Genomic DNA, 26026 nt, shown 5'->3' with positions numbered 1-26026 from the left:
AGTTTGGAGCTCATCGGTCACCTCTAGGCTTGGTCTTGCCTCATTCAAGCTCCCTAGTCACAGATTGTATGTTTCTTCAAAAGCTACTGAAAACACTTTATTTCCTTCCCCCTTTTAAACAGTAAGACATTTGAGCTTTGCAGCTGGTCTGAATAGAGTTGACTAAAGGGGTAGAAAAATAAGATGATGAATAAGCCTGATGGAATGCTCCCCCGCAGACCCCGCTGCACTTTTGGCATTTACAAATAGAAAGTAAGACACATCAGTTACACATACCTGGCCTATGTCAATGGCTGGATTTATACTGCAGCCAACATCCATGACAATGTCTGTTCTGATGTTCTAGTAAGAAAAAAAAAAGTTAAAATGTTTATTTTAATGAGGATAACTTAGGGAGAAGAAGCTGAGGAACACTTCCTGCCAGGCTGACTTTGGTATAAAGCCTTTCTTGGAGCCATGTCATTTCAAAAGAAGCAACAAAGGTTTTCTTATATGACAAAGTTTATTATGTAAAACTTTCAAAATTATACAAATACTCTTAGCCAGCTGAAGCACTGTCTTTTTTTCTTGGAAATAATAGGGGAAAAAAATATTTACTTGATTTTGATTCAAGCTGGATGATGCAACAGATTGAGAAATATATGACACAACAAAAGAAAACATCTATGGCCCTCACGATCCTAGTTGCAAAGCTTAATGGCTAACATGCAACCCAACAGCCAGATACAACTGGCTGAGGAACGTTTACTGAACCACAGAGTTCAGGGTGCATCAACAAAAAAGTCTTTGATTTGTCATCTGAAAATCTCCAATTTTCATTTTTGGAGCAGAGAAGAGAATAAAGTTGACACTACAACTTGCTCCTGATAACCTACAAATGAGGAGAAGTACAGCAGGCCCAGCCAGAGTGTTAGTAACACCTTTGCTTTCCAGCAAGTCCATACATTTTTTAAAAAATGTGATGTAATGGTCTCTGCCATGACTAACAGATTGTACTTATAATTACTAATTGAACAAAATAAATGCAAGAGTTTCCTTATTTGATCTAGGACTTTCATCTAGCATTTGAAAACTAGATAATGATTGGAATGTTTGACAATAATAAAACTTCAGGAACTTACATCTCTTATTTAAAGATACAGTAAAATGTAAAATCCTCTTTGACATCAGTCAGCAAGACTGGTCTTCCAGGAGATAAGTGGCCTCAGCTGGAGGTGAGAGGAGGCACTCTAAAGTCTTCAGTGTTAGTGAAGTTTCTGCTTTCAAAGCTGTGGGCTTAGGTTGGTGGGGCTGGCTCATGCCTGTAATCCCAGCACTTTGGGAGGTCAAGTGGGGGCAGATCACTTGAGGACAAGAGTTCGAGACCAGCCTGGCCAACATGCTGAAACACCGTCTCTACTAAAAATACAAAAATTAGCCAGGCGTGATGGCACATGCCTGTAGTCCCAGCTACTCAGGAGGCTGAGGCACGAGAATCACTTGAACTCAGGAGGCAGAGTCTGCAGTGAACTGAGATGGTGCCACTGCATTCCAGCCTGGGCAACAGAGCAAGACTCTACCTCAAAACAGAAAAAAACAACCCACAAAGCTGTAGGCTTAGTGCTGTCTGTCGTGTCTTTTGCTAGGGCTGGAGATAGTGGATGTAGGTTGTGGTAGGCTGCCTCAAAGATGGCTCTGGATAATCCTCACCTACTGGCATTCACATCCATATGTAGTCTCCTCCTCTATTCTACCAGGCCAGCCTGTGTGACCAATAGGCTATGGCAGAGGTGACAGTAGTCACTCTGAGTTAGGTTATAAAGCTGGACTTCTGTCTCAGGTACTCTCTTGCTTGCTCACACTCTCTTTCTCTTGGGCTGGTCTCTCTGGAGGAAGCCAGTTGTCATGTCCTGAGGACACTCAGGTAGCCTACAGAGAGCTGTCCACATGACAAAGAATGGAGGCCTCTGGCCAACAGCCAGTGAGGAGCTGAGGCCTCCTGTCAACAATGCTATGATAGAGGGAGGTGGAATAGGATTCTCCTGTCCCCACTGAGCCTTGAGGTGACTGTTGCGCCCCAGCCACAGCTTGACTGAAGCCTCAGGCAAAATCACCCAGATGAGCCACTCCCGGAGGCCTGCCCCTCAGAAGTGGTGTGAGCTAATGAGCATCCACTGTTTTCAGCACTAAGTTTGGGGGTAATTGGCTGTAGAAGAACAGATAACTGATATTTAGATGTAAGTTCAAAGTGAGGAAAACTTTGTTGGAATAAGGGCAATTCTATCAACAGGAGAATGGCTGAGAAACAGGCCTTTGGGAAAGGCCCCTGGTAGAATGTCACATTCTAGCCCTTTGCCTAGCAGTGACACCAACCTGAGCTGAGAGTTAGCTTTTATGAAGGCATTTGATGAGACTATATGGCACATCTCCTAATATCATTCAAATAAGTTATAGGAACATGCCTTAAAATTTCATACTAGGCTAATTATTACCTTGTTTTTGGATCTTAACAAGGACAAGGCATATATAGGAATATAAGAAAATCCACATGACTAAGTTTTTACCAACTTTTGCTTTGAGGGAGAAGGAATTTAGAAATTAGTTATATGGGCAGGGTTCAGTTTCTCACACCTATAATCCCAGCACTTTGGGAGGCCAAGGTGGGCGGATCACTTGAAGGCCAGGAGTTTGAGACCAGCCTGGGCAACATGGTGAAACCACGTCTCTACTAAAAATACAAAAAGTAGCTGGGTGTGGTGGTGCAGCCTGTAATCCCAGCTACTTGGGAGGCTGAGGCATGAGAATCACTTAAACCTGGGAGGCAGAGATTGCAGTAAGCCAAGATCAAGCCACTGCACTCTAGCCTGGGTGAGAGAGTGAAATTCTGTCTCAAAAACAAACAAACAGAAATCAGTTCTTTGCAAGAACCCGCTCCCTAGTAGTGTCAGGCTGCTACTCTAATACAAAACCATGCTCAGAGTGACCATTGTTTTGCCCTGGTCCAAGGTTACCCTATAGAGATCCAGTCTGAGTTAGAACCAGACAGGTCAGATACTTGAAAAGGCAGGTTCAGTAAAGGTGACCATAGTTTCAGAGATTAGGTTGACTATAGTTTTAAAAAATACATGCAGCCAGGTGCGATGGCTCATGCCTGTAATCCCAGCACTTTGGGAGGCTGAGGCGGGCAGATCATGAGGTCAGGAGATCGAGACCACGGGTGAAACCCCGTCTCTACTAAAAATACAAAAAAAAAAAAAAAAAAAAAAAAAAAAATAGCCGGGCATGGTGGCGGGCACCTGTAGTCCCAGCTACTTGGGAGGCTGAGGCAGGAGAATGGCATGAACCCGGGAGGCGGAGCTTGCAGTGAGCTGAGATCACGTCACTGCACTTAAGCCTGGGTGACAGAGCAAGACTCCAACTCAAAAATAAATAAATAAATAAATAAATAAAAATACATGCTGGGGACTTACTAAATGAAAACTTAAATCTGATCATAATCCAAGAATGCAGGCATAGAGGATATTTGTAAATATCAAGAACTAGAGCTTGCTTCAAGGTACATTTTGGAAGAGATTATCACTAAACTGGTAGCTTGGTCACATAACAGTTGTTAGGGTATCGCAGTCCCATTTAACGGATCAATGATCTTTCATTATTATTGACTGTGACCAGTAAGTGGCTTCTTTTACTCCCAAAGGCTCCGCTACAAGAAGAGAAATTCTATGAGTCTTTAAAGCAAGAGAGAGAGAAAGAGGGAGTGTGTGTGTGTGTGCACGTGCACGTGCATGTCTCGTCAGAGCATCCCTTGAAAGCATAAGGATGCTCTGAAACTATCTAAAAAGCAAGACCAAGCCGGCTCTGTGGCACAATGGATAGCACATTGGACTTCTATAAGGCAAGACCTAGCTGAGAAAAAGACATAAAAAGGTGGCCACTACCTGCCCTGGGCTGGCTTGGTGCTTGTTAGCAGATTACAGATGTCTATGAAATCCTTCAAGAATGATACATTTTGGCATTTCTCATAAGAAGTCAGAATTGCTGGTTGTGCCAACAGTCTACATGAAAGCCCCCTTTAGAGCATGTTTCTTTCTTCAAGTAGTTTCTTTCCTGATTCCATTTAAAAGGGCCAGGGAAATAAAGACAGGTCACCAGTTGTTTTCCATGGCAACAACCAGACCACCAAGGCAATTGTGGGGATTCTACTTTTTTCTGGTAATCCAGGGTAATCACCCTTAGTCCAAATGCACGGTGCTGCCACTCACTCAGCTCTCCTCAGATAGATGGCATCTGTGGAATTTAGGTGCATCCTAAGTGCAACTTGAAGACCTTTCCAGCTGGTACTGACCTTATGATCCCCCGTCAGGCAGTCTATTTCAACCTCGGAACAGGCAGCTCCATAAACGAAGTATTCGAAGGGATGGCCTTCGCCTTTCTCCCAGTTTATGTCTGACTCATAACCTCTGGAGGAAACAGAATTGAGTGTTGTTAAGTGATCAAGTCCCCTAACTGCAGACCATGATAACTGAACAGACTCATGAGGAGTTATGCAAACCACAGGAATATACCTGTACAATGACATGCCAGCACCAAATGTATGTGTGATAAATGCGTTGAATAAATAAATTTTTTTTTTCTTTTAAAACTTGCTTTGTCTGATAAAAATATCTAACTACTCCTGACTGGTGCCTCCTTACTCCTGGAGGTTAGCTTCTTACTTCATGAATGTCCATCTTACTGCTTTTGGCTAATATTGGATCATCTGATTTGGGAAACTCAACCTTCATTACACACCAAATGCTATTTCAAAGGTGCATGCTTCCTGCTTTGTTTATCTTTCTGGCTCCAGAATTTGCCCCTCTGTGTGAAGGATCAGGTCCTATGGTTCCCATTCTTTGTCTCTGCTCTGGTCTCCCACCATCAAGCTCCATGGCCTGCTCTGTTCCTAACTAATCTTTAATAACATCAAACAAATATTAATGGTAAAATAGAAGCATGGGTCAGCAGCTTCCAGAACTCTCTACCCTCTCTCCTCTGCTGCCCTGCAACCTGGAGATGGCCATTAAAAATGTTTCCAATGCCTGTTCCTGACAGGGAGTCAGTGCCCAGGACTCCCACACCAATGGCAAAGTGATCAAACCAGGTAAGGCTCTACATCACTCTGCTGTCAGACAGCTTTCACTCTCCATTAAAATAATTTAATAAACTGTTTTCCAGATTCGGTGAGTTCCTGTTGTTTCACATCTTAATGTAACATGGTTATGGTCCAATTTCTTTTTTGCCATTCCTGAAGGTGTAAAATGTTACCCCTCTTATGGGTTTAATTTGCATTTCCCCACCTTTATTTCTTAAGAGGTAGATTGTGTTTTCAACAAAAAGTCAACCACTGCTGAGTATTCCAAGTGCTGACCCCAGAGAGCCTTAAAATACCACCCACTATGATTAGAATCATCAGTTCAGCTGAATTTTGTGTGCCTATTTTCCCTAACAGGAGTCTTTCTGGATACCAGCAATTAAATGTTCTTTATAACTGTGGATTAACCAGCAGTTAAATGTTCTTTATAACCATGGGTAAATAGAGGGTACAAAGTCAACGTTTGCCAAAATTGCAAGGGAACCGAAACTCTTCCTCAAGATACCACTGTCATTCTCCATAGCATAGTGATTGGAGGGAGTATTTACCTGAAGTATCCAACAGCTGAAAGGCTAATGCTTTCATCAAAAGCAGTCTGTGCCTGTGAAGAAAGAGCATAGCATGCTGCAACAACGATGCCCAAAGGAAGAATCACTCAATACTTCAATTTTAATTTTACCCTGTCTGCTACATAAAACTACCAGCAATAGTAACTAGGAAGGACCCAGATTAATCCATTCCTTTTGGCATTCTCCATTTCTACAGGCGTTTGTGGTTCACAGCTTGTAGCTGTTTGTTCAGCACCCATGATTGTAATAAATGCCTGCTGTGGTATGCTACAGGCTGGACTAAAGTCATCAACATATGTTCCACTTAGGAAGAAATTCACTCGGTTATCTGTAGTAGATTTCCAATTCACATGGGACATTTTAGAAAACAATGGTTGGCTGGCTGCTTAATTTTAATATCAGGTTCCTGCCAGTCTATAGAGTAAGGGTTCATTTTATAATCCATATTTATGAGAACTATCAAACCTTTCTGGGCACATTTGTTTCAGGTGAGGGGAATAATTTTGCTAAATTGTATCATTTACACCAAAAGGTCTCCTGACTCTGCAGTGCAGAGTTGACTACTATGCAGAAAAATCAGGGTTAGGTCCAAGTCCCTAAGTCTAAGAAGGAAGGTCAGAAGCGCATCAATCATTAGAGAAGAAAGTGGGCCGAATGGCTGCATTTCATGGTGGTGGAGAACTACTCCCCACGCTGCACCTCTCTCCAGCTTTCTCCAGTCACACTGACTCAGGCTTTCTGGGCTCAGGTAGCATGGGGCAGGGGACAGAAACAAATATACCCAGGAAGTATAGACAGATCCCATAAATATGAGTTATAAAATGAGTCCTTACTCCACGGAATAGCAGAAACCATTTCTAAGTGGGATCCTCAAATGTTATTTCCCCCAGACCTGTATTCATAAGGTTGCGAAAACTGACATTCTAGAATAGCCAGCGTGACACACGCTTCCAGTTTTTATGGATATTTGTTCCACAACATCTGGGAGTTGATAACCTATTACTTCGAAAAGTTTGTTAGTTGACTTTAGAATGTGTCTTCTTTTCCAACTAGATTGTAAGCAGATCAAAGGAAGCAGTTGAATATTTCCATTCCATTGAGTACCTATTACTGGATGAACATATACCCACTGGCTTGGTTTCCTATTTCTAAATGAGTGCTTATATGATTTTTACTTTTACAGAATGGTTCTACTATTGTTTTTCTATTTTAGGAACAGTAGAACCCAAAGAAGGAGAAAAAACAGATGTACAGTTATTATCCAGACAATCCCTAGGTTCCGTAGGATGAAACATTAATTAATTCTGGATTAAAATAGGAGTTCTGGCAGAAGAACTATCTTTTTCTCTAACAGAAAATTTTCCCAGATGCAAGAGTTCCTCCACCACATTGTGATAGGATTTCCACATGCTAAGAGCCAAAGGACCTTTTATTTATCGTTATGCAATGGTGGTACCTTTGCAAATGCCCTTTCTACAGATTTCAATTAATGCATATTACCCTTGCTCTCCTCCCAGTCCTTTTTCTTCTAAAATAAAATACAGAGAACCATTGATTCTCACCCAGTCTTTCCAAGTTCCTTTAGGATTCTTGCTGATGATGGGTTTGAGGCGTTTTAGAAGAGTTTGACAGGCATCCTAGAGATTATTTTTAAATTAAAATTATGATCCTAATTTCATGCAAACACCAAATTCAAAACAACATAATATGTACCATTCCATAGGCTTATCTAAGAGGGGACATGGCAAAATAAGACACCAACCCTGTATGAAGGTGATATGAAAGGTTTCATACAAGTGTGTGCACATGTGTGTGTGTGTGTGTGTGTGTGTGTGTGTGTGTGAATGAACTGGCCTTGTAGGCCATGCTAAAAAGTCAGGACTTAATAAAAAAAAATCTCTTGGAAAACCACCAGCCATTGCTTTCAGACATGGCATGGCCACATTTATTTTGTGAGAAAATTCACTCCGGCAGCAGAAAGCTAGAGCAAAAGGCGATGAAGTTGTGGTGGAGAGACAGAAGTCCTGCATCGGCCCTGGGGAGAGGTGGGAGTCTGTCTCAAAGTGATACTAACATAATATGGAAACAGAAAGACAAAGACGTTTTTGAGTAGACCTGAAAGGACTTGCTGATTAGAAAAATGTCAGGAGTGAGGGAGAAAAAGAGGTGGCATTCCCAGCACAGGAGAACCACTGGGTGCTGTACCACCGACTGAGGCCAAGATGGGGGAAGGAGATAGGAATTGGATTAACTCTCAGCATCTTTGGAGCTCCACCCACCCACGTATTTGGCCCTGGGGGAGTTCATGATTTGGACGCCACTGCAGTGACTGTTACCTTTACTGCCAACCCGTTGAGATCTGCCACCACAGAACCTCCAGAGACATTTGCATTAGGGACGGTTTCTGTGCTTGTTCCACGCAGGTGGACATTCGAAATTGGCATTCCTAATTCACGGCTGACCACCTGGATTTTAAGAGAGAGTTTCTTTTAAAACACTGATTAGTCACAGAGCTGTGCACATGCCCACGTGGTAACACATGTGTGATGCCCTCATACTCATGACAGGGACAAGGGAGCAGAATCACAAATTCCTCCAGCCACAAAAAGTTTCTCGTTTCTAAAAATCCTATAGCTAGTCTGGACCCAAGTTCTGAACACACTTTCCTTTTCTTTGACTTTCTGGTGATAGTGTCAGAAAGAGGAGGTGAGGTCCCAAGCCAAGGTAGGAAGAAATGCTTCATTCTTGTTTCTATAATCATGATATTGACACCTTTGAGGCTTCTCCTATGACCACACTCTGCAAAATTCTAGCAGAACCTTATCAATGGTAGGAGATGTCTATCTCCTACCCACATTTCTGTAGTTGCCCCAGGAAAAGAGTGCTTCTTATGAGAAAGGACAATGACCTTGGAAAAGCAGTGGCATGAACATGTGGGTCACAGGAGATGGTGCCAGTGTCACCTGCCAACACAAGGGCTTAACTGGCTGCTTTATTCTTTATTTTTAGCGCTAGAGAGCAAAATCATATTGCTAACGTTAGTTGATCCCAAACTCGACTCTCTCCTGCTAGCAGCATGGCTTGAAAGTGCTTGTCCACAGCTTCTACAAGGACACAGGCACACGGAACCCTTCCATGAGGTCTGGCTCTCAGATCCTCCACACACAGTGCATAGGCTTAGAATATCAAAGTCTCTGGTGATCCAATAAGGAAAACACCCTCCACTGGGGAAAGTCAATTCTCAAGTGACTGAGAGAAAATGTGTATTCAACATCTTTATACTTAGAAAAATGTAAATGAAAGCAATAATGAGATACTTTCATTCACTTATCAGATTATCTATAAATTTTCAACAATCCATAACATTCACTGTTGGTTGTGGGTATCATGAGAGGGATACTTTCTGGAAAACAATTTGATAATATGTGTCAAACAATTTAAAATAGTCACACTTGTGACCCAGTAATTCTACTCCCAGAAATCTATTTTAAGAAACAATCAATGATTTGATCACAGGTTAATGTACAAAAATATTCACTGAAGTATTCGAACAACTGGGGATGGTTAAATAAACCATATATATATCCACATATAGCCATGAAAATTCATGATTGTAAAGACGACTTAATGACAGGAAAAAGGATTCACACTATATAAAGTGGGTGGAAAAACAGAATACAAAATTATACAAAAGCATGTTGGTGACTTTTTGCGAAAGAAAAAAAGACAAGATATAAAGACCCCCAAATAATGATTATGCTGTGTGGTGAAACTGTGTAGGGTCTTTGTTTTTAAAAATTTTCTGCTGCTTCCAAATGTTTTATAATCTATAATATTACTATTATGATTAACAAAAGAGAAATGGTAGCTTAAAATTAACCTAAAATAAGACAGCCAAAAGCAAACAGATAAAATTTGGCTATAAATATCAAAGGTGATTTATATTAGCGATTGTTTGGAGCCCGTAATACAAAAAGGGCAAGAAATAATCCAAATTCATCAGAATTTACACATTATCTTATTGCCCAAGAAAAATTCAAAAAGGACAACTCAACTGTCACTATATCCAAAGGAAAGCAGCAAATAAGTATATAACTTTCTTTAGCAATAAAACAACTCAAGACTCTTCTGCCACATTCTTTTAGGGGTTTGGTTGCAAAATTGGTTTGTTTACCTAGTTTCTGCTAATTGTTTAACAGCGTAAACTGTCAAAGCTCAAATCTCCTATCCTTTATTTTTTATTTTTATTTGTTTTTACTTTTTGAGACAGGGTCTTGCTGTGCCATCCAGGCTGGAGTACAGTGGTGCAACTGGCTCACTGCAGCTTCGACCTCCCAGGCTCAAGCAATCCTCCCACCTCAGCCTCCCAAGTAGGTGGGAAAACAGGCTCATGCCACCATGACCTGCTAATTTAATTTTTTTTTGGTGGAGATGGAATCTCCCTTTGTTCCCTGGGCTGGTCTCGAACTGCTTCACTTAAGCAATCCTCTTGCCCCAGTCTCCTGAAATGCTCGAGCCACCCCACCCAGCTTCCTATCCTGTATTTTGTAACAGAAAATATTCATTCATAGTTTTTCTCTCATGAGCAGATCTATAAGCACACACCTAACTCAATCTAGTTATTTGCATTCTTACCTGAATCATTTTAGTGTGGACCCCCTGCCCCATTTCAATTCCACCGTGAGTGACCAGCACAGAGCCATCAAGATAAATGTGAACCAAGGCAGCAGCCTGAGCAGAAAAGACAAAAAGTATTTCTAAGATCTTTTTGATATTATCACATAGCATGTCAATTAAAACATTTTCCTTGGAAATATTTCCCTCCAAGAATCCCCCACCCCCCAGGGTGGAGCAACATTTTAGGTTTCTCTTTGGGGTGGGGGAAATGGGGGCAGGGACTCTGTTTTAAAATGCAAAGTAATGTATAGACAGGTAGAGGGAGAGGATGAATAATTGTGTGCACGCATATTATCATAGTTGTAGGCATGTCACAGAAAAATGAAAATGGAAATCTATTTTGTTATAATCCCATAAAAGATGAGATAGATAGACATTAAAATTTTTTTGCTGCAAAATGACTAAGCTCACCCTAAATCATCTTGGCACTGAACTACAGAGCTTTGGAGTTAGACAAGAACTTGGAAGTAATCTTATCTAACTGTATAGCTCCACACAAGGATCCAGAAGGAACAAGACTGCTAACAGCATTAAAGGCTCTTATAATCAGAAACATCCAGTCTCTAAGCTAAACATGTTTTATAATTAACAAGAATGTGCCTTCTTGCATATCTGCCTGTGCTAAACTAGAATATGGGGATATCCCAGAAAATCACAGCAGAAAACAAGGATGGCTTCTTCCCTTTGGGTCTCCAGTGTAAAAGCAACATCAGCAGCATATGGTCCTAGGGCAGGTGTCTCTCAGTGGTTCCACTGTGGTCCAGGAAAGCCTGCAAGGCAACCTTTACAGCTCTTCAGCAGGGATGTGCTGACCGTATGGGTGTGGTCTGGGTCAGCTAGGTTTCTTAACATCTAAGTTTCTAAGCAGAGTGACATAATAATCTAGGATTTGTAATGTCAAGGTTACAAAATTCTGGTAACAAGCCAATGTCAACTTAAAAAACCAAAAATTTTCCTAAGCCTTAATTGCTCACTTAGATTATTTGTAAGTAACCCTGGTCATAAGTGAAAGTTGATGGAGCTACATGTTAATCAACAGATAAACCCAAGAAAAAGACAGCATTTCCAGATCAATTCTCTGCCCATCAGAAGGGCCTTCCAAGCTGCCCGGGAACTGTAGACCACACTCGGAGAACTGTCTCTTGATTTGTATCCAAAGGTTCACATTACCCCTGTGAATGACAACCAGAAAGCTCTATCATTCCAAATAAGGCAAGTTTGATGGTGAAAATGCACTCCATTTATTTGGTCAGCAGTATTGGGCAAATGGGGACATCAGGATACTCTTTCTCTGAGGACAAAGGCACATATATCCACAGTCCAAAGGAGAACCTTAGACTCTTGAAGAAGGCATATCAGCCATGAAAATGACACCCAAGGACCTTGGGAAGATGCAGCAGAGTGTTTTTTACAGTTTATTAACTCATGACTCCTGGAAACACCATCTTTTGCTCCTGGACATTCATCCTCAAAATAATAAAGATAAGGAATAGTTTTCCTCTACAGAAAGCCCAGGACTGGCTGCCTGGGGGCCATGCATCAGATGTCAGGTGATGCCAGCTGCAACAAGAGCTCCTGGGCCCCATTCCATGGCACTTCATTGTGCTTTGCTAGAATATGAGCCCCCTGAAAGGAAGGATCACATCCTAAGGAATCTCTCGGAATGCAACATAGCAACACACATGCGGTAGGTGGTCAGTAAATGTTTGGTAAGTAAATTTGCAGTAGCATAGCCATACAATCTGTTTCTTAATCTTGTAGACTCCATATTTGGCCTCCTTGGCTCTGCAAAGTGTGCATGTAATTCGTAGTTGGACTTGGCCCATGTGATTGAACTACAATTATAGTGGATTGTACTTTTCCTACATTGTGTGACCCTGCTGGTGATAGCATTCAGCCTGTATGTCCATGACAGCATGTCTATCAGAGATCACTCAGTAATTTGTTCCATGTGGTGCTGCAATCTCTTTGGGCCATTTAAAATGTCAGATTTGGTTTAGTTAAATGGCACCACTGTACAGCTCATTGTTAGTGCCACAAAATATAATTCTGCAAAGCTTCATCTATAAAATAGGCACAACTGGAGAGCTGGAGCAGATGGTTCTCCAATATAAGTAGAGGACCTAGTCAGGGAAATTTAAACCTTCAAACAACTACTACTGGTATTGATGAGAAGTTAGCTTCAAACCCACAGATTCCCCAAATGTTTCAGCCATTCAGACATTTGAGTTCCTACTCTGTGCCAAGTGCCATAGTAAGGCATTGGACACAGAGGTTGGTTAGGTCCTGTCTGTGCCATTCAGTGTTCACAGTGCAGGAAGTAAGTACACCGATATTGCAGGTTCAGCTCCAAACCATAGCAATACAGCAAATCACACAATTTTCGTTGTTTCCCAGTGCGTATAAGTGATGTTTATGCTACACTGTACTCTATTAAGTGTACAATAGCATTATGTCTAAAAAGATTGTACATACTTTAGTTTTAAAATGCTTTGTTAAAAAATGCTAACAGGCTGGGTGTGGTGGCTCACGCCTGTAATCCCAGCACTTTGGGAGGCCAAGGCAGGCAGATCACGAGGTCAGGAGATCGAGACCATCCTGGCTAACATGGTGAAACCCTGTCTCTACTAAAAATACAAAAAATTAGCCAGGCGTGGTGGCAGGTGCCTGTAGTCCCAGCTACTTGGGAGGCTGAGGCTGGAGAATGGCGTGAACCCGGGAGGCGGAGCTTGCAGTGAGCCGAGATCGCATCACTGCATGCCAGCCTGGGTGACACAGTGAGACTCCATTTCAAAAAAAAAACAAAACAAAATAAATAAATCAAAAATAAATAAAATAAAATAAAATAAAATAAAATGCTAACAATCATCTGAGCCTTCAGAGAGTCAGAATCTTTTTGCTGGTGGAGGGTCTTTTCTCATTGTTGATGGCTGCTGACTAACCAGGGTGGTGGTTGCTGAAGATTGAGGTAGTTGTAACAATTTCTCTTCTTTTCCTTTCTCTTTTCTTTTTTGGAGATAGGGTCTCACTCTGTCACCCAGACTGGAGTGCAGTGCCTTCCTTACTAAGCTTAATCATTTCTAGCTTTTGATTTCAAGTGAGATTTGTGACTCTTTTTTTCACTTGAATACTTAGAGGCCATTGCAGGGTTATTAAATGACCTAATTTCAATATCATTGTGTCTCAGGGAATAGGGAGGCCCGAGGAGAGGGAGAGAAATGGGGGAAGGGCCAGTTGGTGGAGCAGTCAGAACACATAAAACATTAAGTTTGCTGTCTTATGTGGATGTGGTTCATGGTGCTCCAAAACAATTACAATAGTAAAATCAAAGATAACTGATCACAGATCACCATAATGATGAAAAAGGTTGAAAAACTGTGAGAATTACGAAAACGTGACAGAGAGACAAACAGTGATCACACACTGTTGGAAAAATGGCACCAATGGCTGCCACAAACTTTCAATTTGTAAAAAATGCAGCATCTAGGAAGTACAATCAAGCAGAGTGCAATAAAACAAGGTATGCCTGCATAACGTGGGGCACATTTGACCCCCTCAGTTGCTGGGCAGGGACTGCCTCTGCTCAGGGAGGCACTGTGGGACGATGAAGGCAGTGCTGAAGTTGAATCCCTGTTCTGCCATTTACTGGCTGGATGTCCTCGGGCAAGAGAGAGAATCCCTATGGGCTTCAGTTTCCGCTTCTATGAAACAGAGATTCATACCTACCTGATAGAGATGAGATAGGGAATAATCAAGTGGAGATTACAAATTCCCCAGCCCAGGTCCTTCCATGGAGAAAGCACTCAAATATCATGTCTAGTTTCCTCCTCTATTTATTTTGTTTCAGAATGGAGTCTTTTAGCATGTGCCTTCCAAGGAGTTTGGTCTCAAATTCCTTGATTCAGCACTAAGTAAATATTTTCAGCACAGAAGCTGGTCAGTTTCCCAGTTGGCCTTCAAGGATGAAGTTGTACTGTTGGCTGTTGTTGCCTAGTTTGTCCTCAGCTGAGCTGAATCCCACTTCAGTTCCTATCAAAAGGTGTTTTGGGGAGACCACGTGGTGCAACTAGAAAGCCCAGCTTTCAGAGCCACTCAGACCTGAGTTCTAGCCCTAGCCCTACCTCTACCAGCTGCAGGACCTTGAGCCAGTTATTTAAACCCTCTAAGCCAAGATTTTTTTTTTAATCCCTAAAATGAGGATACAAATCTTCTAGGTTGTCCCAAGGTTAAATGAAATACCTAAAAGTACTTACAACATCATAGTACTCAATAATTGTCACTATGACTTTTTTTTCTTTCTTGGAGAGATGGGGCCTCACTATGCTCAGGCTGGTTTCAAACTTCTGGCCTCAAGCAGTCCTCCTGTCTTGGCCTCCCAAAGTGTTGGGATTACAAGTGTGAGCCACTGCACCTGGCCATATTTTTAAAATCTACTTTTTGAGAAAATTCAGAGTGGAAAATGGGTGAGACCTGGTCTATGGTGGAGGCCAGATGTAAAGTAATGGCAGCCATCAAATAGAGGCAGTGTGCCATGTTTATCCATGGCCAAACATGAGAAGATTTCCAGAGGCTCTGTGAACAATGGGGGCTGTTTTCCCTGATGATCCTGACAGGTCTGTTCAAGGACAAATGGCCCTGACTGACCTCACTGGTAGCTGCCAGCTCATCGGTTTACCCAAAAATTCTATACCAAGACTCAATGCTTATAAACCTTTTTCCCAATGGTAGTTTTTTCTCTCTTCTTTTGTAATAACCTCATTTTTGCTTTTATTTCTCAACCACAGTATCTTGACTGTCTCCCACATCTGAGTAAATTGCATGCAGACGACTACATGGCTCTGTGTTGTTTTTGCCATCACAAACAGGCAAGGAATGAGAAGGCTTAATAAGATCATCATTTGTTGTAATACTTCTCTGACCTACCACCTGCCTATGATCAAAGCTGCATGCAAATGTCCTAAGGCTCACACCAAAGCTCAACTAGGACAGTTAGGTGAATGGATGGATATGGGATGGGGAAAGGACCTTCCTACCCACTTTTCCTGGCCTCTTCTGATCCCTTAACACACAACATCCACACTAATGCCCCTCTCAAAGCTCCCCGCCCCTGCCATTTATTCCTATTTTGTGATCACTCAACACAGCTGCATGCCTTCTTTGTGGCTCCAACCAAGGAGTGAATTCTGCAAAGAGGAGTGACAATTGTGAGGGTCCTGCCAGTTTACCTATATATACATGGATGTGTGTATGTAAGAAAATAGATAATAGGGGTTCCCCACTGCCATACAATGAGTTAGAATGTTGCAGTCCTTCACTAGCCGTTAGGGGTAAGTTTTATTCATTCTTGAGAAAGAATGAAGTCAAGAATGAAGAGATAGAAACAGCAAGTGGGATTCAGCAACCAAGCAAGGGGATTTCTTTAATCAATGAAAGAAATTAAACTGCAAGAGCAGATTCCCAGTCCTCCCTTTCGCAGTTTTAAAAGCTACAAGGTGAATAAACTTCAAAAATTCTATTTAAAAAGTGATTTATTTTTCCAAATTTAATTTATTCCAACCCACCCAGAAGGAGTGGAGCACCCAAAACCTTGCAGCTCCTCATTCCTATTTCATGGTCCAGCGACACAGAATTGTGGACACTGGAAGAGGAGTCTTGGAGGTCATGGGTCCCACACTCCTGCTTTCCACATGAGCAGTCTGAGCCCAGAACAAATGGACTCAGCTGCCATTTGCCAACTCCTGTTGCCAGGGCCAGGAGTAAACCTCAGTCTCCCAATTTCCAGCAAGAATATTTTTCACCAACCATGGGCATGTGAGCAGAGGAGCTCTGGTCTCTCTGGAGTAAAGCTAGCTTAATTACTTTGACTTTGGTGGCTTTTGTGAAATTTAACAACTGGGCATTGCAACCATATGGCTAATACGACTAAAGGAGAAGTTTCCTCAACACCTCTTGCTTTGTCAGGGCTGCTTCCAGGCATCATCCTCGTGTGTGTTTGAAGAACTGACCTGACCAGCAGCGCGTGAGCCAAGGCCAACAGGATACTTCAGGGGGACTATGGCCAGTCCTTTCTTCTTCCAGTAATTCTCCGCATTAAATTTTTCCACAGCCGCTTTCCTCAAGGAGTAGGAAGACACGGCCATACATTCTCTCCAACACTGGATCAGGTTCTTGGCATTGATCTCTTGTTTGTAGGGTGTTTGATCAATTTCCTTGTACATGTTTATCATTCGCACCTATGAAAGAAAAGGAGATTAAAGCGGGGAGGGGAAACCCAGCAGACATAGGCTCATCCATTCACCATCCTCCTGGTCAAATTCTGCTCATCCTATAAGGTCCAAGCTGAGTTCTACTTACTCCTTGTGGAAAGCTTTCCTAATGCACAACATTGTCCTCTTCCTCTACTCAGAGCTTCTATCAAACATGCTAGCATTTACTTACGTGCTTTCTATGCTACTCTTGTGCAACTTTGAAGGATGGAACCCTTCCCTTATGTTGCAATATAACTCGACCACAGTCTGTGTACACTGTAGACTCTTAATTCTAGTTGCATTTGGAATATCTGCTGAAGGATCATCTAGGCCACATGATTGGGATTACTCCCATGCTATGTTGCAAGATAAGACTACTCATCTCCAAAACAAGCAAACATGCAAGTTTGTTTAAATATGACCAATATCTAGGATGAAGAACAAAGTATTCTATCCTAGGATGTCTGAAGCACTGAGTAGAATTCTTCCTGTATTTCCAGAACTGGCAACTAAGACCCTCAGCTAATAATAAAAGGTGCCAAGTATGTCACATTCTCAGCTGAGAAAACTCTTAGCACCTGTGGCCAGCCCCTTCCCTAAGCTGACAGAGCCATCACAGACACACTCTCCCCACCCTCCTAAGCAAATTCTCAGATCATTGTAAGAGAAAGACTGGAAATTAATGAGCTGTCCCACTTGGGGAAAAGTGGTGTTTTTAAGAGGCTGTTCCCTGCTCTAACTTCCCTGGGGATGAAGGGAGGTCTTCCTATAATTCTCCTCCATAGTGCTACCAAATGTGGCAGGACATCAGGAGAGAGTCTAGTGGGATGGCCAGGAAGGGAGGAGCAAGGCCTCCCACACATTCAAGAGAAGCAAAGAAGGTGGCTACTATTGGGTGAAAGATGGTAGATGAATTGGGACCTGGGGCCTTCTAAAGACTGCTGGGGCATGGGCAGAGAGGTGTGGTCACCAGTGGAATGCTGTGCCAGTCGCCCCCTGACGGTCCAAGGACTGCTAATTTCTGGAAGAGCTGGTAGAAATCGAGCCATAGACAATGCACTTGAAAAGTGACTACATCTGACCAAAGACAGGACTGTGAGCTTGCTGGGAGAAGTCACAGAGGGAGAAACTGGCTGTTTTCCCTGGTCCTTCTCCTCTTCCTCCTTGCATCAGCATCACAGCAGAAGGCACAGGGGAGGAGAAGGGGCTGAGAGAGCTCACTCCATCTCCCCACACTAATTCTACTCCAGGATCTGGGAAGAGGAGCCAGGCAGGTGAAAGTCCTTGTCGATAAACGAAGTTGGAGCTGAGACAGAAAGAACCGAAAGGAGAACCTGGATCATCATGGCAGACAGGAGGCAGGACTAGATTGCAGCTCTGGAGAGAGTAGCTTGTGGAAGTTCGCCTTGTGAATTTTAGCTCCAGATCAACTGCAAGAACAAAGCAGTAATCCCGAGAGGACCCACAAACCCTCTGAAGGAAGTGGACTACTTCTGCAGGACATGGGAGATACCCCAAATACTGTGAGTGCCCCAGCTGTGGAAGAGGGAAAGGGAAATCCTCCTCTCCCAAACACACACTCCTACTGAAGGAGCTGAAGGTCTGTTTGCAGGAGAAGATTCTGACTTTACCTGGAGCTGAGCCAATTTAGAGAGCTGAGCAAAATGCAGATAGAGGAAGCAGCAGAATGGCCTGCTAGGAGCTTGCTGTGTCCCCTAGCAGGCCATTCCTGCCTAACAACACAAGAATCCATCAGGGGGTGGGGGTGACCAGAGGAGCAAGGGGTGAAACTCCACAAGGAGAAAGAAATCTCTAGCTGAACTTTGTAACGATTTGAATGAGGCAAGAAGCCTCCTGGCCAGAGCTCAGTGGGAGGGCACAAATCTGGTGTGCAGACTCCACAGACCGGGGAAGAACCAAGCCCTTTTCTCTCGCAGCTGGGAGGGATGTAGCCCAGGGCAAGTTTTCAAGCCCATCACACCCTCTGCCTGGAAACACACTCAGGGCTGCTGGGGAGTGCATGGTGGAAGTGAGACCAACCCTTCAGTTTGTATGGGACCTGGGAGAGGCCTGTAACTGCTGGCTTTCCCTCACTTCCCTAACAACCTGCATGACTCAGCAGAGGCAGCCATAATTCTCCTAGGTACCCAACTCCAGTGACCTGGGAATCTCTCCCTTAACCCACACAGCAGCCACGGCAAGACCCACCCAAGGAGAGTGTGAGCTCAGACATGCCTAGCCCCGCCCCCACCTGATGGTCCTTCACTATCCACCCTGGTAGTGGAAAACAAAGGCCATTTAATCGTGGGAGTTCTACGGCCCCACCTACCACCAGTCCCTCTCCACATTACTAGAGCTGATGCTTTCTGGAAAGTGTCACCTCCTAGCAGGAGGCCAACCAGTACAAAAATAGAGCATAAACCACCAAAGCTAAGGACCCTCATGGAGTTCACTGCACCCTCCATCACCTCCACCAGAACAGGCACTGGTATCCACGGCAGAGAGACCCATAGATGGTTCACATCACAGGACTTTGTGCAGACAACTCTCAGTACCAGCCTGGAGCTGGGTAGATTCGCTGGGTGGCTAGACCCAGAAGAAAGACAAAAATCACTGCAGTTCAGCTCACAGCCACATCCATAGGGAAAGGGGGAGAGTACTACATCAAGGCAACATTCCATGGGACAAAAGAATCTGAACAACAGCCTTCGGCCCTAGACCTTCCCTCTGACAGAGTCTACCCAAATGAGATGGAACCAGAAAACCAACCCTGGTAACATGACAAAACAAGGCTCTTCAACACCTCCAAAAAATCACACTAGTTCACCAGCAATGGATCCAAACCAAGAAGAAATCTCTGATTTACCTGAAAAAGAATTCAGGAGGCTAGTTACTAAACTAACCAGGGAGGAACAAGAGAAAGGCAAAGCCCAATACAAGGAAATCAACAAATGATACAAGAAGTGAGGGAGAAATATTCAAGGAAATAAATAGCTTAAAGAAAAAACAAAAATTCAAGAAACTTTGGACACACTTTTAGAAATGCAAAATGGTCTGGAAAGCCTCAGTAATAGAACCGAACCAGTAGAAGAAAGAAATTCAGAGCTCAAAGACAAGGTCTTCGAATTAACCCAGTCCAACAAAGACAAAGAGAAAAGAATAGGAAAATATGAACAAAGTCTACAAGAAGTCTGGGATTATGTTAAATGACCAAACTTAAGAATAATCAGTGTTGCTAGGAAAGTAGATAATTCTAAAAGCTTGGAAGACATATTCGGGGGGATAATCAAGGAAAACTTCCCCAGCCTTGCTGGAGACCTAGACATCCAAATACAAGAAGCACAAAGAACACCTCAAAATTTATCTCAAAAAGATCTTCGCCTAGGCATATTGTCATCAGGTTATCCAAAGTTAAGACAGAGGAAAGAATCTTAAGAGCTGTGAGGCAAAAGCACCAGGTAACCTCTAAAGGAAAAACTATCAGATTAACAGCAGATTTCTCAGCAGAAACCCTACAAACTAGAACGGATTGGGGCCCTATCTTCAGCCTTCTCAAACAAAACAATTATCAGCCAAGAATTCTGTATCCAGTGGAACTAAGCATCATATATGAAGGAAAGATACAATTGCTTTCAGACAAACAAATGCTGAGAGAATTCACCATTACCAAGCCACCACTGCAAGAACTGCTAAAAGGAGCTCTAAATCTTGAAACAAATCCTGGAAACACATCAAAACAGAACTTCTTTAAAGCATAAATCACACAGGACCTATAAAACAGAAATACATGTTAAAAAGCAAAAACAAACAAACAAACAAACAAAGTACACAGGCAACAAAAAGCATGATGAATGCAACAGTACCTCTCATTTCAATACTACCATTGACTATAAATGGCCTAAATTCTCCACTTAAAAGATACAGAACTGCAGAATAGATAAGAACTCACTAACCATCTAGTACCTTCAGAAGATTCACCTAACACATAAGGACTCATATGAACTTAAAGTAAAGGGGTGGAAAAAGGCAATTCATACAAATGGACACCAAAAGTGAGCAGGAGTAACTATTCTTATATCAGACAAAACAAATTTTAAAGCAACAGAGTTAAAAGAGACAAATAGGGACATTATAGAATGGTAAAAGGCCTTGTCCAACAGGAAAATATCACAATCTTAAACATATACACACCTAACACTGGAGCTCCCAAATTTATAAAACAATTATTAATAGACCTAAGAAATGAGATAGACAGCAATACAATAATAGTGCGGAACTGCAATACTCTACTGACAGGACTAGACAGGTCATCAAGACAGAAAGTCAACAAAGAAACAATGGATTTAAACTATACCTTGGAACAAATGGACTAAACAGATATATACAGAACATTTCATCTAACAACTGCAGAATATACATTCTATTCAACAACACATGGAACTTTCTCCAAGATAGACCATACGATAGGCCATAAAACAAGCTCAATACATTTAAGAAAACTGAAATTATATCAAGCACTCTCTCAGACCACAGTGGAATAAAACTGGAAATCAGCTCCAAAAGGAATTTTCAAAACCATGCAAATACATGTAAATTAAATAACCTGTTCCTGAATGAGCATTGGGTCAAAAACGAAATCAAATGGAAATTAAAATATTCTTCAAACTAAATGACAATAATGACACAACCTATCAAAACCTCTGAGATACAGCAAAGGCGGTGCTAAGAGGAAAGTTCATAGCCCTAAATGCCTATGTCAAAAAGACTGAAAGAGCACAAACTGACATGCTAAGGTCACACCTCAAGGAACTAGAGAAACAAGAACAAACTAAATCCAAACCCAGCAGAAGAAAGGAAATTCAGAGCAGAACTAAAAGTGGAAAACAAAGGCCACTGAAAAAAAAATACAAAAGGTTAATGAAACAAAAATCTGGTTCTTTGAAAAGATAAATAAAATTGATAGACCATTAGCAAGATTAACTAAGAAGAGTGAAAATCCAAATAACCTCACTAAGAAACAAAAACAGGAGATATTACAACTGACAACACTGAAATACAAAAGATCATTCACAGCTACTATGAGCACCTGTACACACATAAACTAGCAAACCTAGAAGAGATGGATAAATTCCTGGAAATACACACCTCCTAGTTTTAATCAGGAAGAATTAGATACCCTTAACAGACCAATAACAAGAGTGAGATTGAAATGATAATTTAAAAATTACCAACAATAAAAAGTCCAGGACCAGACGGATTCACAGCAGAATTCCACCAGACATTTGAAGAATTGGTACCAATCCTTTTGACACTATTTCACAAGATAGAGAAAGAAGGAACCTTAACTAAATTCATTTTATGAAGCCAGCATCACCCTAATAACAAAACCAGGAAAGGACATAACCAAAAAAGAAAACTACAGACCAATACCCTTGATGAACATTGATGCTAAAATCCTTAACAAAATACTAGCTAATCGAATCCAACAACATATCAAAAAGATAACCCACCATGATCAAGAGGGATTCATACCAGGGATCCAGGGATGCAGGGATGGCTTAACACATGCAAGTCAATACATCTGATACACTACACAAACAGAATTAAAAACAAACATCACATGATCATCTCAATGCAGAAAAAGCATTTAACAAAATCCAGCATCTCTTTATGATTAAAACTCTCAGCACAATCAGCATAAAAAGGACATGCCTTAATGTAATAAAAGCCATCTATGACAAACACACAGCCAACATAATACTGAATGGGGAAAAGTTGAAGGGATTCCCTCTGAGAACGGGAACAAGACAAGGATGCCCACTCTAACCACTCGTCTTCGACATAGTGCTGGAAGTCCTAATCTGAGCAATCAGACAAGAGAAAGAAATAAAGGGCATCCAAATCGGCAAAGAGGAAGAAAACGTCACTGTTTGCTGACGATATGATTGTTTACCTTGAAAACCCTAAGGACTCCTCCACAAGGCTCCTAGAACTGATAAAAGAATTCAGCAAAGTTTCTGGATACAAGATTAATGTACAAATCAGAAGTTCTTCTGTATACCAATGGCAAGCAAGCAGAGAATCAAATCAATAACACAACCCTTTTACAATAGTTGCAAATAATAATAATAAAATACTTAGGAATATACCTAATCAAGGAGTTGAGAGACCTCTACAAGGAAAACTACAAAACACTGCTGAAAGAAATCACAGACGACACAAACAAATGGAAATACATCCCATGCTCATGGATGGGTAGAATCAATATTGTGAAAATGACCATATTGAAAAGCAATCTACAAATTCAAAGCAATTCCCATCAAAATACCATCATCATTCTTCACAGAATTAGAAGAAACAATTCTAAAGTTCATATGAAATAAAAAAAAAGCCTGCATAGCTAAAGTAAGACTAAGCAAAGTGAACAAATCTGGAGGCATCACACTACCTGATTTCAAACTATACTAGAAGGCCATAGTCACCGAAACAGTGTAGTACTGGTATAAAAATAGGCACACAGACCAGTGGAACAGAACAGAGAACCCAGAAATAAACTCAAATACTTCCACCCAACTGATCTTCGACAAAGCAAACAAAAGAATAACGTAGGGAAAGGGCACCCTTTTCAACAAATGGTGCTGGGATAATTGGCTAGCCATGTGTCGTGAGAATGAAACCGGATCCTCATCTGTGACCTTATACAAAAATTAACTCAAAATGGATTACAGACTTAAACCTAAGACCTGAAACTATTAAAATTCTAGAAGAGAACATTGGAAAAACCCTTTTAGACATTGGCTTAGGCAAGGATTTCATGACCAAGAACCCAAAAGCAAATGCAATGAAAACACAGATAAATAGCTGGGAGCTAAATAAACTAAAGAGCTTTTTGCATGGCAAAAGGAACAGTCACAGAGTGGGAGAAAATCTTCACAACCTGCATATCTGACAAAGGACTAATATCCAGAACCTACAACAAACTCAAACAAATCAGTAAGAAAAAAACAAACAATCCCATCAAAAAGTGGGCTAAGGACATGAATAGACAATTCGCAAAAGAAGATATACAAATGGCCAACAAACATATGAAAAAATGCTCAACGTCACCAATAATCAGGGCAATGCAAACCGAAACCACAATGTGATACCACCTTACTCTTGCAAGAATGTCCATAATCAAAAAATCAAAAAACTGTACATGTTGGCTTCAATGCAGTAACAGAGAACACTTCCGCACTGCTGGTGGGAATGTAAACTAGCACAGCCACTATGAAAAACAGTGTGGAGATTTCTTAAAGAACTAAAAGTGGAACTACCATTTGATCCAGCAATCCCACTACTGGGTATCCACCCGGAGGAAAAGAAGTCATTATTTGAAAAAGATACTTGCACGTGCATGTTTATAGCAACACGATTCACAATAACAAAATCATGGAATCAACCCAAATGCCCACCAATCAATGAGTGGATAAAGAAACTGTAGTGTGTATGTATAAGCATATATGTTTATATATGTGTGTATGATGGAATACTACACAGCCATAAAAAAGGAATGAATTAACAGCATTTGCAGTGACCTGAATGAGACTAGAGACTATTATTCTAAGCGAGTAATTCAGGAATAGAAAACCAAACATCATATGTTCTCACTGACATGTGGGAGCTAAGCTCTGGGGACACAAAGACAATGGACTTTGGGGACTTGGGGGCAAGAGTGGGAGGGGAGCGAGGGATAAAATACTACAAATATGGTGCAGTGTATACTGCTACTGCTCGGGTGATGGGTGCACCAAAATCTCACAATTCACCACTAAAGAACTTACTCATGTAACCAAATACCACCTGTACCCCAATAACTTATGGAAATAAATAAAAATAAAAGCCAATCTATTAATGTTACAAAGGAAAAAAAAAAAGAACAAAAAGGAGATCAGTTTAGCAACTGAAATGAGCAACTTTTTCACAGCTGGCTGAGATGTTCAGGAAGCGGGGAACAACGGCCTTGAGGGAATTGTGGGTAGCAGTTATACCCCCAGCCAATGGAAGCTTCTCACCAGCCATGGGAGAATGCAGTGCTCACTCCTCAGGATCTTCTGCTTCGGGATTTTGGAGCAGGCGTCTGAGTAAGGGGGTGAGGATTGCTGAACTTTGGAGTCTGGGTTCTGCCTTAACCAGTTAGCTGGGGGACCTGGCACCAATCATTTACCGCTCTGGGTCTCAAATTCCTCAACCTGAATGGCCCCCATTCTCTGACATTCCACATGTTTTGTCTGTGAAGCTAATTTAGCATTACCTTCTCAGGGGATAGTCCACATTTGGCTGCAACTTCCATGATACAAGATTCGGTGATCAGCCCTGCCTGAGGAAAGCCAAACCCACGAAAAGCCGTGTTGGATGGAAGGTTGGTTCTGCATGCCCAACCCCGGCAGCGGAGGTTGGGAAACTTGTAAGCATTGTCCATTTTCAGAAGTCCCATTTCTATCACCTGGAGAAATCCAGAGTTGATGTGATTAAGACCTTCTGAACCTGTTTTACCATCCTACGACCTCATACCAAAACCAGGCTGGGAATGGCAGCCCTCTTTACATCTCATCAAACATGCTAAAATATTCCCATGCCCCCAATTAAACACATTTTTGCTATAAAATAATTTTTAAGTATTTGAATAATGTTTCCTTTGAGAGCATGATTTTTTATTTTTGTATTTTGGAGTTAATGCATTTTTTTTTTTTGAGATGGAGTCTCGCTGTGTTGCCCAGGCTGGAGTGCAGTGGCACGATCTCCACTCACTGCAAGCTCCACCTCCTGGGTTCACACCATTCTCCTGCCTCAGCCTCCCGAGTAGCTGGGATTACAGGCACCCACCACTATGCCCAGCTAATTTTTTGTATTTTAGTAGAGACAGGGTTTCACCATGTTAGCCAGGATGGTCTCAATCTCCTGACCCCGTGATCCACCTGCCTCAGCCTCCCAAAGTGCTGGGATTACAGGCGTGAGCCACCGCGCCCGACCTTAATGCATTTTTTAAGATTTCAAACATACAAAGGCCTTTGATATGTTCACAGGCCCCAAGCACTGGGTTTATATAATGTAATGATTATAATATCCTAGAAGACAGAGAAAACAGAAAAAAATGTTTTGGCATTGGGTCTAATGTGTTGTTTCTTAATGGTGAGCAATCTTTTCCCTGCTCCTGGGGACATTTCACAATGTCTGGAGACATTTTTCATTGTTAACATTTTGGTTGAAACTCTTTTTTGTTTTGAGATGGAGTTTCATTTTTGTTACCCAGGCTGGAGTGCAATGGCGCAATCTGGGCTCACTGCAACCTCTGCCTCCGGGGTTCAAGTGATTCTCCTGCCTCAGCCTCCCAAATAGCTGGGATTACAGGTGTGTGCCACCATACCCAGCTAATTTTGTAT

At 41.9% G+C, this 26026-nt stretch overlaps 1 protein-coding gene across 2 annotated transcripts in view; it reads right to left on the bottom strand.

The window, feature by feature from the left end:
• The window catches only part of LOC104670357 (aldehyde oxidase 1), an 88396-nt gene that overhangs the window by 4456 nt on the left and 57914 nt on the right, over positions 1-26026 (bottom strand). For both annotated transcript variants that reach the window (XM_010373567.2, XM_030916338.1), the window contains exons 25-32: positions 24898-25089; positions 16362-16589; positions 10315-10410; positions 8016-8144; positions 7242-7316; positions 5659-5711; positions 4325-4439; positions 277-342 (exon numbers count right to left, since the gene is read on the bottom strand). In XM_010373567.2, coding sequence (XP_010371869.2) covers positions 277-342; positions 4325-4439; positions 5659-5711; positions 7242-7316; positions 8016-8144; positions 10315-10410; positions 16362-16589; positions 24898-25089 — 954 coding nt within the window. The remainder of the gene's footprint in view (positions 1-276; positions 343-4324; positions 4440-5658; positions 5712-7241; positions 7317-8015; positions 8145-10314; positions 10411-16361; positions 16590-24897; positions 25090-26026) is intronic.

This window comes from Rhinopithecus roxellana, chromosome 14 (genome assembly GCF_007565055.1).
Source record: "Rhinopithecus roxellana isolate Shanxi Qingling chromosome 14, ASM756505v1, whole genome shotgun sequence".
In the NCBI taxonomy this organism is placed as follows: domain Eukaryota; kingdom Metazoa; phylum Chordata; class Mammalia; order Primates; family Cercopithecidae; genus Rhinopithecus; species Rhinopithecus roxellana.
This window is presented reverse-complemented; position numbering and strand designations above follow the sequence as displayed.